Below are 13784 nucleotides of genomic sequence, written 5' to 3' on the forward strand. Positions count from 1 at the left end.
GGCCCCATCCTGCAGGGGAGCTGGGGGTCCAGGGTTGCACTCGCACCTACCTCTTGGGGCCAGTGCATGGGGGGGGGGTTGCAGGATCTCGCTCCTAAATATCAGGGCTGCTCTGCAGCCCGTGGGGAGGGCTGGTAAAGGACAAATCCTCCAGGGTGAGGTTTGGTGTGAGGCACAGCTTTTTGGTGCTTCCCTGCCTGCTGTTCCATCCCCCAGCACCACGCTGCGTGCCTGGGGCTTTGTGATGGCTTCGCTGTGCGGGTGCAATGCGAAGGAAAACCTCTGCTAGACAGCAGCCAAAAAGCGAGGCCTGCAACCAGCTTTGCTGCTCAGAGAGCAGTGGGGTCACGGGGCTTGGCCTCTGCAGGATGAGGAGGAAAGGTTTCCCTAAAAGCCCCCCGCAGCAGGTGGGTGTGCGAGAGGGATGCTCCCCTCCCGGGGGGGGCTGGCGCTCGCTGCGAGCCCCGCTCAGCCCCACGGGGTGGTGGTGCTGTGCCGTGGGAGGGGGCTCCCCGGCACCTTCAGGGTTCAGTGGAAGCACATTGCATTAACAGGGCGAGGAGCTGGGGAAGGTATTTCCGCCTCTGCACGTCCAAAAATGACAAAGGCTAGGAAAGTGAGGTGTGCTGAGTTTCCCTGGCCTGCCTGCAGTTGCTAGCCTGCGAGACAACAAACTAGAGAAGCAGAAAGTTTGATTGTGATACCTCCTTCGAGTCGATTTTGGGACTCAGAGAGTGAAAAATGGAAACGCCGTGCGGGTGCCAGCCAGCCCTCCGTGCAGCGCCGGGCCAAGTCCCTGTGCAGTGACTCACTCCCCGCTGCTGCCCAGGGCTCCAGCTGACCCCGGCAGCCACCCCGGCTCACAGGGTACGTTGCAGCGTTCGGTGGGGTTAGACACGAACACCGAGGAGCTGCAGAGCTCTCCCGATCCCCGAGGCAGCAGTTTACGTATGTGAGCTCATGATCGCTTCTGGAAAAAAATATATGCAAGTCCAGTTGCATGCAGGCACTGAACCCGTACAGAATCAAGAGGCAGATGCTTGTTAACACGCCAGTGAAAACTATACATTGTGAGACAGCACAGGGTTCGCATCTCTGACTTTATTTTCCTGTTTTCTTTTGCTTTATTTTCCTGTTTATACATAGTATGTGTAAACACACACGGGTTGTCTTGGTTTCAGAGGCTTCCTTGGCTATTTCATTCTTGCTAAGCTCCACGTGTATCAATGGAAATCCATGGGGTTGCTCCTCTCTCTTCTAAATGGATCTAAAAATAGAAACAGAGAGAGGTCTGTGAAATGCCACTAAACAAATTAACTGATTTTTTTTTTTTTATCTTCTCCGTGAAGAATTGAACCAGCGGTAATTAGAAGCCAAAGCCTGTGCCAGTAACAAGATGGGTATTAATAGGGTGCTGGCAAATTTAAAAGACGTAAATACAAGCTTGGGACCTGAGTTTTCTGAATGATTTATTCAAAGGTAAAAGCAGCAGCAGCCTGAGCTTGTCTCTGCTGGGAAGAAGGAAAACTTCTGCACAGAAGCCCCGTTGCTTTGAAAGGCTTTGCAGTGCCTGCAAGTTTTGTTTAAAAAGCACACACTGGGATTTTTAACATCATCCATATTTCTTTCTTTCTCGCTCTCTAACTTTCTGCTCAACAATTAAGTGCTTGTGCTGCAGACTGAGAAAGCCGCAGAGCTGCCTTGGCCCGGAGCTGGAGACGTCATGGATTCCTGAGTGTGAAGCTTGCAGGAAAGCCCTCAGTTTGGGAGATGGCGGCCATCCAGGAGTTTCCATGGCACTGGGATAAACAGGAGGAAACAGTGAGGGAATCCCGTTATTTTACAGCATTCAAAGACTATAAACACTCGGAGCAGGGAAGGAAGTGGCCTTTCCCTCTCTAGTAACCCTCATCTCAGAGCAGAGAACTGACTTCACTTCAGGAACAAGCTCAGCCCAGTTCGGATCCCTCTTTGCACCTCCAAACACTTAACGGAGGAGGCGAGCAAGAGGGGTTCCCTCTGTCTGGGTGGCACTGGTTGAACATGGTTTAAAGAAGACTTTTTTTTTCTTTTTTTCTTTTTTCCCTGCTATTGATTTATTTTTTATTTTTTATTTTTATTTTTGAATTCCTGATGCAGAGAGAAACTGCCTGCAGGCTGGTACATTACCACCACATCATGAGGTCTATGGATCAAGGTAGGGTCTTATTCGGGTGCTGCGTGTCTGTGTGCTGTGTGCGTGCCCTCCCGTGCCTTTCCCTTTCCCAGGGCCGTGCGGGGGTCTCCCCGTGGACCAGGTGCCTCCTGCCGGCTTTCGGCTCGCTCGGCAGGGTGGGCAGGAGGGCTCTCAGGGCGACAAGGTCCCTCGGGGCAGGGACGGGACTGGGTTTGGGTTTGAGTCGAAGCGCGCTCTGTGAAGAGGCTGCAAAGCTGCCTAGAGAACCCTCCTTTAAACCTCAGCCAGAGGGACTCCTCTTGCAAGCCAGCACCCGAGGAGCTCGCTGACACCCCCCGGGCCGCTTAACCCTTCCGCCCCTGCCCCCGGCCGCGTCTCCGGGCACCGCCGGCGGCTTCCCCGGCACCGCTGGGCTCGGGCCGGGGATTGCGCGGGGATTGCGCGGGGGGCGCCCGCGGCTGCCCCAGGGGGGAGCAGCGGGGCCGGGTGGGGTGCGGGCTCGTTGCCCCCGTTCCTCCCGGCCCCCCTGCGGGCGGCGGTGCCGGTGGATGCAGGAGTTAAGCGCGGCGAGAGGCGGAGCCGCCCCCGCCGCCAGCGCTCGGTGCGCGCCCCCTGCGCGGTGCGCAACTTTCCGCTGCGCCGCGGGGCCGAGCCGGCAGCCCGCGGAGATGGCCCCCGGCCGCCGTCCCTTGTCCCCTGCCCCTTTCCTAGAGCCTGGCGCCGCCTGGAAGGGGCTGCGGCATCCTCCGCGGGGTCCCCCCCATCCCATCCCCGCGGCGGGGCTGGGGCAGGGCGCGGCCTCGCGGGAGGGCGCGGAGGGGTGCAAGGGGCAGGGGGTAACGGGGCACGGGACAGGGCTCCGGGGAGGGGGGGCTCCGTGCCCGGAGCTCTCGGGAGCGGGTCCAAGCGGAGGACGCTCCGCGCTGGGAAAGCCCTCCCCGGGGGAAAGCACCGCTGGGGAGGCCGGGGGGGGTGTGTGGAGGCGGGGGCCGCCGGCTGCTCCCCCGCTCCCGCAGCCCCCGAGCCGCAGCGGGGGGGCAGCGCAGGTGAGTTGCGGTTTTCCAAGAGCGGCGGGCTGCCGGCCCGCGGGGCTGTGCCGGGAGAGGGGCGGGAGGCGGGGGGGGGGGGGGAAGCGTTTTTCCACGGCCTCGCTCCATTTTAGGTCCCGCCCGGCCCCGCAGCCTCCCGGCCCGCTCCCGCCCCTGGCCGCCAGCGCTGGCCCTGCCGCCGGCCGCTGACTCAGAGCCGCAGGCTCGGGCGCTGCCGGGGCCGGCGGAGGGGATGCTCGGGCTACCGGGTAGGAGGCGTTTGAAGGGCTCTTAGCAGCGGCTGTTTTATTTTCTCCTGCCTTAGCGAGCTTCCCCAGGCACCTGCCAAAACACACTCGTTAACGCGTACGCCCAAAAGGGCTCATCCGAGCACTCGCTAGCGCCAATGGAAAGACTCCGACTGGCTTTGCACCGCCTTAGGATCAGGCCACCGCCTTGCCTCCTGCTCCTCGGCTTCGTCCAGCCACAACTCCCTCTCTCCTGAGCACCTCAGCTGCTCTTAGTCACTCTCATAACACCACAGAGAAGTTATTTTGCTGCAGAGAAGGCAGGAAGGGGGAAGATGGGAGACTTCTTGCTCTTCTGGGTGTTGGCAAGGTCACGCTCTCACCTCCTGTAGGGTAGTGGTGTACCAAAGCACAGGGCAGAGCTCTGATGGCACCTACCACAATTTCTTCCATTATTATGCATCCCCGCTTTCCCCAGGAGCGGATGTTCCCCAGAGCCCTGCAGTCACCGACTGAAAAGAAAAGCACTGATTTTTTTTCCAGATCAAATATTTGAGACCACAGTAGCCAGACAAGCAGTGCAGTCAGCTACACGACACAGCCTGGAGACGCTCCAGAAAGAATATGCTCCTGGGCCCAGGCATGTGTTTTTCCCTTAGGCAAAATGCTTGCTTCTGTCCGTGGCACAGCAGCGATGGGAGCAGAGTCTGACAGTGACTCGGCTTCGTGTCTGGCTCCCAACCTGTCCCCAGAGAAACAGCTGCATGAAACTGCTAGGAGTGAATAATAGGACGTGGCGCTTTCAGGATCAGGCTCTGGGTTTGGGAGGATTTCTGCACCCACAGCACAGTGCAGGAGTCTCAATAATGTAGGGTATGTAAAAGATAGGTTAGTAACTGTGGGCTCTAGCCCCGTTTTATTAGAGCAGGTTCAGAATGGGGAATGAAGATTTTGCATAGCCTAAGGCTGTTAGCAAAAGGATGCTTCAGCAGCTTTGCTCCCCTGTGCTGTGCTTCTGCAACTGTCAGCAGGACGTACTAGACACAGCAGAGATTTTCATCAGGCGACTGAGTCCCTGTGTCATCCTGTTTTCCCACATCGCTTGCTGCTCTGTCGCTCCAGGTAGCCCTTTCCTATGGGTAAGCGTGCAAGGCGAGACAGTTACACCAGCTAGCAGTCAGTGAATCATTTCAGAGTCTCTTTTACAGGGCAGAAATCACATTCACAGATGGGACACTGACATAATTGGAGCACTCTTTTATGACATTCCAATAGATATTCTAACTGAAATGTTTCATCATTCATTTTTTGGAAGTAGCCAAGGATAATAATATCCTAGAGCTTCTTTTCCACTACTGGCTTAGTCTATTTTTTTAAACTATGATATGTGCATTCCTTTGGTTTGCACAGCAGACTTCAGAACTTAATGGGAACACGGAGATATGAGCAATTTTTCCATTGTCCTTTCTTGCCAAACCACTTTAAGCCTAAAATTGGGGGGTAATATCTCTGACTCAACCTGACCCCAAAATTGAATAGTAGCGTGTGCATGTGTGTCTTTTAAAGGAAGTACCAGAATATTTCTCCCTGCTCTCTCTTTTTTTTCTCTAATAGCCCTCCCCACACTCCAGACTGAGCAACCAGTCACTCAGAGTCTGAGCTCATTTTAAAGACCTTGGATTAAGTCCATCTACAAGTTTTAGCTGCCTGTTAAATTTCTAATGCTTGCCACATACACCAGTAGAACTCTCAGATTTTTTAAGACAATATTGACTTGTATTTTCTCTGGGTTTTAGCTGCTAAATAGCGGTGCAGCATTTTTAATACATTTTTTTCTCAACTTCTTTTTCTTTTAAAATGTTTAATATGAGGCTTTAAAATACAGTTTTACAGATCCAGTTACATTTCATGTGGTCCACATAATAATTAGCAGAGTCACCATATTTCTGAGAAGATTGCCTAAATCTTTCTTCAGCTTGGAACATCATCCACTCACTTGCATAAGTGAAGTTATTGGTGTAGGAAATACAATGGAACAGTGTAAGTAGAAACTGAAAATTGGAAATGATAAATTAGATCTGCAGTGAATTTAAACACTGAGAAATACGTGAAGCACTTTTTAAATCATAGTTTGTATTACACTAGAAAATACTCTTTCTTAGCTTTGTTTTTGGACTTCTCGTCCCCAAGTATCTAGGTAGCCCAGTATTCACATACTTTTAAAGTTTATTAAAGCAAAGCCCTGCCAAGGGCAAGCACCGATCCAACTATGTGGAAAAGGACTCCTTCCATTCTCCAGTTCCCTGAAATGGCAGCGCAATGTATTTCCAGTTCTGCTCTGTGTAGAGGCTGCTGCAAGTATACGTGGCTGCAATTTTTGTTAATGCTGCCAAGGACAGATTTTGCTTAACTTCTTGAAGCACCTTTCTGGCTGATGAAAATGGCTTTGCAGAAAGATAGGAGTTGATGCTGAGTCCCAGAGCTCTCATGTGGCTGCTGCAGGCCCAAGTGGAGCTGTGAGTGAGGCTGGGGACTTGTGGCTGTGTCGCCTTTTGAGAGCAGTGAAAGGAGAAAACATGGAGAAGCCTTGCAGAAAGGAAGTGTTCCTGATACGGAAAAGACTGAGAATTAGGGAAAGCAGCTAGTATTTCCGGTCCTTGGACGCTGTATTCTAGCCTTTCTCTCCAGCCTTAATGGAAAACAAGCACTAGGAAGTGTTTGTCACATTGTTTGGGTTTTTCCTTTGATTTGGAGTGGCTGGATGCCTTTTCTGAGTGCATGCATTGAGCAGAAGAGTCCATGCACTACTTAAGCCTAGTAGCTTTCCTGTCTTTTCTCCATTGCTAACTATTAATGACAGACTGAGGGCAGTATTTGTAAGTTATGTAGTTATAACAGCTACAATTTAAACAATTTATAATGTTTTATTCTCACTGTTGGCTCAAGAGCATGTTTTGGGTCTCAGCAAAACTATGCTCAGTCCTTAGAGGTCTCCAAAAACTACAGCTGTCACTTGATCTGAATTCTGCAGCTGCTTGCACCTAGTAATGGTTTCATGCATTTCTATTTAGGCCAGATCTGTATTTTGTGGATTTGGACCACTTCTGCTCACAAAATAACACATTGGTAGGTTCCAAGGCAGCTCACAGGGTATAACATTATAACTCACACCTCTACGTACTCAGAGTCTGTGGAAACTGCAATTCCTGTATGATACTGCTCAGTGGGCATATGGGACCAATGTCCTCACGTGCCCCGTGAGCTGCAGAAGGAAGCAGAGGAACGCAGTCAGTTGTGTGCCTGGTGGCTATTGCTCCTTGACATCTGTCAGGTTGTCTGCTGGGAGAGAAAAAAAAAAAAGTTGAATCCTACAAGCTGAGCTAATTCCTACGTTTCTCTAACACTTCTCTCATTGCTGTCTTGTCACCCTAATTCCTCGCCAGTGTCAGAATTTATGATTCAATGAATTAGCAGTGAAGCTATTTCGAATGACATGGTCCTCTTGGAAAGCAGAAGGTACATTTTCCGTTTGTGGAATATTACTAATTCTAGGAGTAGCTAAGGATAACTTTAAAACTTTAAAACTTCTTAACGGATTGCAGGCAGGCTAGGAAATATAGGATGAAGGATCGGATAAAGATTTAGCAGAAGTTGGGGTCATTTCCCCATGCTCTCCTGCCAGTCACCCATATCTTATTTAAAAAGGCTAATATTATCATTTACATATTTTCTTTTTGTGGCTAATATAAATGATGCTATCCAATCGTGCTCCATGTGTTGTTAGGTGGAAGGATGACAGCTCTCTTTAGTGCTAAGCCAAGATCAGCAAGTATATTTAGTTTTTCTAATGAATTTTAAATAGAAGGGCTAATGATAAAAGGCTAGTGCTCCAGCAAATGGTAAGCATCATTTTAGAACAGATACATAAATACACCAATTTAATATATTTTTTCCTTCAAATTTAAACAGTTCAGAAGGAATCATTTTCAGACACAGCAGCACATGTTCCCCAAGGAGCCGGCAGCCTGCCGTTCCCCATGCACGTTCCTGAGGGTAGGAGCTCAACCCCATCTGCAGCTTCCTGGGGTGGCCTCATTTCTGAATCCCAGTAGCCAAGACCGCTAATCAGCGGCTGCGCAGGCTTCCTGGTCTGTGCCCGGCGGCAGCAGAGCCCCGTCTCTGGCTGAACCAGTAAGAAGCTACAGTGCGAGCACCTCGTATAGTATTAAGAAGCGCTGCAGCAGATGAGGTAGACTTTACTGTGGTCTCCAGCTCAACCACAGAGAGAGCACTGGCTCCGTTTCAAAACAGGCTTTAGCAGTCCCTGCACCAGGCAAGGAGCCACATCGGGCCAGGAAGCAGCGTCGTGTGGCACAAAGGGAGATGTACACAGCCTGTGGGCTCTTCACACCGCTTGTACACATGCGCGTGCACACACAAAGCTGCCTGCTGACCATGCGGAAACCCAGCTAATTGCTGTTCCTGGCTGCTTTGGCAGGGTGCGCAGGAGAAAGTTCAAATAGCTTGGTCCTAGGAAGCTATTGTATTACTTCGTATATTGTGTGTTCACGAGAAAAAAATATTGTCCTTTTAGTCTCTGCTGAGTTAAAACCTGGCACTGACTGCAGTGAAATCGCTCATTAAGCTGGTGGCTGTGAATGTGGACTAGTGGCTTTCCTCTCCCTGTTCAAATTGCGCCCCAGCGGTACATGTATAGACAGAACATACCAGCAGGGATCCCGGTATTTCCAGCTAACCATCTCCTGTAAATACCTTAGTAAAAAACCCAGCCCATCAGGTCTGCTGGATCGCCTGCCCTTTCTGGAAGTCTGCTATCCCTATCCCTTGCCACTTTCAGGTAAAGAATTAATGCCATGAAGGCCTAATTCCCGCCTGATTGCTCCCCACCTGCCTTTATGCAGCCACAAAAGCAGAGCCCTTGGAGTTACCCTCACTCTCCCTTCACACCAGAAAGCCTGGTGCAGTGTTTCCAGTCACCAATAGGTGCCTCTTACACGTCCCAGTAGCTGCCGCTGGGCGAATGGCTGGTACAGGGCTTGCTGGGGGCTTCTGCAGCAGCTCAGCGCAGAAAGTGGCTTCAAAGCACAGAAGTCCAGTTCTCGCACTCTGAACTGGCAAAGGATGGAGCAAAAGAGTGCGATGAGAAGGTGATGATGTGCCTGGCCATATTAACGATGAAGGTGGCAGGTTATAAGCCTCAACATAGAGATTCTGGTTGATGTGAGCTATGAAACAGACTTTAGGCAAGTAACTTAGGGTCAGATTTGTAGGCATTTTAGGCTTAGCAAATAAAAACAAATTGAAGTAAACACTAAAATACCTTTTTAATGGTCTTGGTCTCTCTGCCTTTGCCTCCCTACCCTGTCTACAGACTAAGAGCGCTTTTCAAAGCCACAGACCCAGTGACAGCAATCCGTTCAGTAATAAAGGGAACCATACAAACAGGTAAGCGAGGGAACAGAGTCTTCTGACCACAGATGCTCTAAACACACAAATTTAGGATCTCCAGGTACCCATGAGTAAAGCCTGCTCATAGCAGCAGCCGTCAGAGGGGCAAAGGGCTATCGGCAGGAGGCAACCAGCCCCTGGAAGTGCCCGGGGCAGACAAGATGAATGCAGCCAATGTGGCCCAGGTGGCTGAGGGGTACCTGGGGAAGCTGGCAGCACTGGTGCTGTGGTCAGCAGGGAAGGCGGCGAGGCCCACTGGGTGAAATGCTGTTTGTGAGCAAGGCAGGGAAGAACAGAGGCCTTGTGCATGACAGGCTTTGAGTTTTTAAAGGCGTTCTAGTGAAGGGAGGTCAGTCTGTGCCTGCAGGAGCTGCTCCCAGAAACCTGCCTGTGGCGAGGGGAAGGAGCACATGGCCCGGGATGTGTGAAGCCTGGAGGAGGCTCGGGCAGCACCTGAGCTGCCCACAGCCCCTGCCAACCTCAGCAGCAAGCCTTGGGGTAACAGGGCAGGGAGCAGCTCGGGCAATGGGGCCTCCCCAGCACTGTGCGAGGCCGTTTCCCTGCTCTTCCCTTTCCCCGCGCTTCCCTTTCCCCTCTCCTTCCTCCTCCCAGGGGCCCCGCTCGGCCACCAGCACCCCGGCCGGAGCCACCCTTCCCCGGGGCCGGTGCGGTGCAGCCGGGCCGGGCTCCTCCTCCGCGGGGGCGGCCCCGGGCGGCAGGTGGCTGCTCGGGAGCAGGAAGCAGCCGCTGCTCATCTCGCCATCCCCTCGTGGGCCGCCGCAGGGCTTCCTCGCCCGCACCCCGCCGTCGGGGGCAGCCGCGCCGGCCTCTGCGCGACCCCTGCGAGAGTTTTTTTTCCCTTCTTTTTTTTTTTTTCCTCCCCCTCTTTTATTTTATTTTTTTTTCTCTCTCACTTGTTCCCCACCCTCTCATCCCCTGTAATTCCTGTAATTCTCTCCGCTCGCTGTTGAAGGCCACCTCCGGGGCTCCCCGCCGCTGCCCGCCGGGCTCTGGCCGCGATGAGCGCCGCTGCCCGGGCTCCGCAGCCCGACCCGCAGGAAGGGGGCCCCGGGCCGGGCCCCGGGCCGGCCCGGGATGGCAGCCCCCAGGAGGAGTTTGACTTCTCCATCCTCTTCGACTACGACTACCTGAAGCCGATCGAAGGTTGGTGAGGAGCCGGGCGCCGCCGCCTCGCCCCGACGGGGGCCGCCGCTGCCGGACCCAGCGGCCCCCGGGCACCGGGCCGGGGGGAAAAGGAAGGGGCCGGGGGTGCTGCCGGCCCCTGCCCGCCCCGCCGAGCCCCTGGCCGGGATGGCGGCCGGGTGCGATGCCCCGCTGCCTCCCGGTGCCGCTCTGGCCGCGCCCGTCCGGGCTGCAGCAGGCGGCGGTGCCTCGGTGGTGGCCGGAGCGATGCTGGGACTCGCCTGGTAGTGACAAAGTCCTGCCCCCGCGGATCGCAGGGCTTGGGGAAGGAGAAGGAGAAGCGCCCGTTTCGGTTGGTTTCCTTGTGGCCGTCCTGACGGCGGCAGAGGGTGCGCTGGGAGCTCCCTGCCCAGGAGGAGAGTTAGGGAGCTGGCGTGGGGCTGCCCAGCACGCTGGGGTGGCAGGGGGCCCTGCCGAGCTGGTTGTCAGTTTGGGTTCAAACACCATAAACTTTGGTTAAACTGAAAAAAATATGTTTGTTTAAAAAAGTGGTGGGTTGTTCTCCTACTTTCCCGACTTTACGCAAGTCTGTGGTACTAAAAGTATTGTGACAAGTGTTCCCTGACTTTCTAAATGATGATTCTGTCTGCTAATGATACTAAAAAGTGATACTTCCAGCTCCATAAAATACAGATCTGTGTAAACCAGATGAAAGAGACAGGACCCAGAGGAAAGAAGTGCTGGGATGTCGTTTCTAAGACACGCTCGTTTTGATTCTGAACAGTAGAGGTGGCGTTTCGGTAGGGCGTTTGAAGAAAGAGATGCTGTGTTCCTAGGGGATGGTGCAGGTGAAGGAGACCCAATAGGCCTGAACTGTGGCATCATTAGCAAAATGGAGAGCAGTTACTGAGTTTTAGTCTTTGTTTACATGCGCACATATACAAACGTGCACCAGCATGGCAGCTGAGTTAGGGTGGCTAATGTCATCCAATGTCCAAAGCTGAATTTTCTTTCGAGGTTTAATGTATATCAAACCATGCTAAAATAGATCCATGATGGGAAGAGGTCAGCGATTTTAATGAAAATACATTCGCTCTCAGTGAAAGTTTCAGATACTATTTTTTTCACATCTTTGCAATAGAGAGTACTGCTGTGAGGCCTTAGGTGGGAAGTTCCACAGAATATAACAGTGCGTAGGTGGGGGGTAGAAAGTTTAATCTTCTCAACCGCATAAATGCAGAGCAGTGTACGCTTGTAGTAGAAGTAACTTCCTTCTTGAGCCTGCTTTCTCCACATTTGAATGACTGGAAACCATAATTAGTAGTAATTTTGTTTGTTCCAAAGATGGAAATCATTAGCATAAAAAAAAATCACAGTCATATATACTGGCATTGTAATCTGGAGAACATTCTCTCTTGCTTTGAAAAGGCACCAGCTCGAGTCTGTAAGCAATCCAGTATACATCCGTGACCTTTAATGTACAAAAGATTAAAGCATGTTTACACGAGAACAGAAAATGTTCAAATGTTAAGGAAGGGCTTTATCCACATGCTGGTGGTAAATGATGCGTGTTGTTCATGTGAGATTCTGGCCTCATCTGAACTGCAGTTAGGAAAACAAGTCCCTTTCAGTGGAGGATTCAAAATGGAACCAAAACCATAGGAGTGTCTGAGCGAGGATCCCCGTATTTGAGTCTGGTTCCTATGTTCAAAGCCCATTTGAAAGAGGCTCTGGTTTCCTCAGTCTGGGCAGCTCCACCCACAGCTCACGACAAGTCCTATAATAACAAATCTCTGCAAACATGCTAAAAGTAATTAAAAATAGTTAATGAAACAAATGGAAATCTAGGGCTCTAGAAATGGATTGGGACAAAAGTTTATTCCTGATAAACAATTTTTTAAAAGGTGGTGATTTGACAGTATCCACCTAAGCTTGTGTTTTAAAAGTAGGATCTATATCACAACTTGTTGCCATGGAAATGCCAGAAATATTCTTACTGAAAGCAGCTGGCATTCAGGAGTGCTTATGTGTGCCTGAGACAACAGGAACATGGACTGCTATAAAAGCAACAGAGGAAAAAAGGGTAAATAAAAATCCTACGGTCAATATTATTAATATTAGATATTCCTCTTGAAACCAACCATTTCCATAAGCAGGAGTGTTGTACACAGTGCCATTTTCCATGTGCCTTTTACTTTCACCCTTACTTGCCAGACTTTAATTAGCTATCTTCTCCTTGGTATTTTCAAACCAGACATGTCTGCCTTTAGCAGGCTGAACTCCAAGAAGTGCCCAGGTGAATGGCTTTGGAACTTGTGCAAAGCCGGTGTCCTGGCTGCTAGGTTGAAGTCATGGTTTCGCTTAGGCGTGGAAGATGCTTACTGTCCTTTTAAACTGTGTGTTAGATTCATGCCCTTCAGAGAGACATGTGGAGGCATTGCTAGTGCTATCCCAAGTTTTATCTAATTTCAAATTTGAAAGGTGCTGAATATCTTTGTTTCTCAGAGGGGATTGACAGAAAGTAGTTGCACCTGCTGAACCTCCCAGCAAGGTTACAACTCCTCTGCAAAAGGAATGGCAGACCCTAAATGAGAATTTGAACTAGCTTCTGCAAATAGGATTCCCTGATGAATATGTTCTGACAAACGTTTTGTATCGTCTCTCCACTATGAGAGACAAAAAACCTGAAAACCAAACCTCTGCTCTGCTCTGCTTTTGCAGGTTAATTCTTGTATTTTTGTTCTGTGTTCACCACGGGATGATTGATCCACTGATAGATAGCACTAGCACATCTTTTTTTGATACTTGAGGTTAACCCTTCTGTGAAGTGATCCTCTGAGTGGAGTTCTGAAACTTAAAATTCAAACAAAACCCACCTTTTAATAAGGTTCCAGAGAAATCCTGCCCTAAGACAACAGGTGAGAGTGGCGGTCGGAAGGAGGATTTTCTCATAGGCTCAAGCCTTTGCTGTAGTTTAGCAGCCTTTACATTGATTCTTGCAATAAGAATCTTCAAGCATGTGGCTATGTATATTATAGAGAGGAGAAGCAGGGAGCATCTGTAAATATTAATATTCTTCCAAATGCTTGTTTTCATGTAGATAGACTCACAGGGACATTGCTACCTCTTGTAGTTGTCAAACGCTGTATAATTTGATTGCCTCATTCCTTCTTTTTCTCCCCAGTACAAATCTATTAAAAGGGGAAAAATGCTTGCTGGTAACTGCCTCAGTAACACAGGACGCAGTGTTCAGCAGCAGCCGTACAGTAAGGAAACAGATATGCACATGTAACAGAGAATACCAGATTTCACTCAGGAAACCAACTTTCACTTTGAGCTTCCAGGCAGCTAGAGTAAATATCAGAATACTCAGCTTTTGAAAAATGAAAAAAAGCTCCGGACTGGCCATGAAATTATATTAAGTAATTAAAAATTTTTAGGACTGTCTTACTTATGCAAATAAGTAACTCCATTTAAATCATAGCAAACGGGTGTGAGGTCAAAACCGAGCTTCTCCCCTGCGTTCCCTTGGCTCCCTTGTCCCGCACACGGCTATCTTTAGCTTTTCTTAGATGATGATTTGTATGAACCCATTGTGGAATGCAGTTGCTCTGGTGATCTGTTATTCCCTAATTTCATGCTAATTGGCAAGGTCACATTTGGCTGACTGAATGGCTTTGAAGTTGCTGCCTTGTTTAACAAACAGCACAGGGTGGGCCG

The 13784-nt window shown here is 50.6% G+C and overlaps 1 protein-coding gene across 6 annotated transcripts in view; it reads left to right on the forward strand.

Moving 5' to 3' along the window:
- Positions 1 to 1886: 1886 nt before the first annotated feature.
- The window catches only part of NFATC2 (nuclear factor of activated T cells 2), a 99040-nt gene continuing 87142 nt past the window's right edge, over positions 1887 to 13784 (forward strand). For 2 of the 6 annotated variants that reach the window (XM_035548009.1, XM_035548011.2), the window contains exon 1: positions 1887 to 2197. In XM_035548009.1, coding sequence (XP_035403902.1) covers positions 2134 to 2197 — 64 coding nt within the window. In that variant the 5' untranslated portion in view covers positions 1887 to 2133. Of the gene's footprint in view, positions 2198 to 3054; positions 3223 to 9940; positions 10086 to 13784 lie in introns of those variants that run through there. The other 4 variants (XM_035548010.2, XM_035548012.2, XM_050713934.1 and 1 more) reach the window with 4 other exon arrangements.

Source organism: Cygnus atratus, chromosome 16, assembly GCF_013377495.2.
Source record: "Cygnus atratus isolate AKBS03 ecotype Queensland, Australia chromosome 16, CAtr_DNAZoo_HiC_assembly, whole genome shotgun sequence".
Taxonomy (NCBI): Eukaryota; Metazoa; Chordata; class Aves; order Anseriformes; family Anatidae; genus Cygnus; species Cygnus atratus.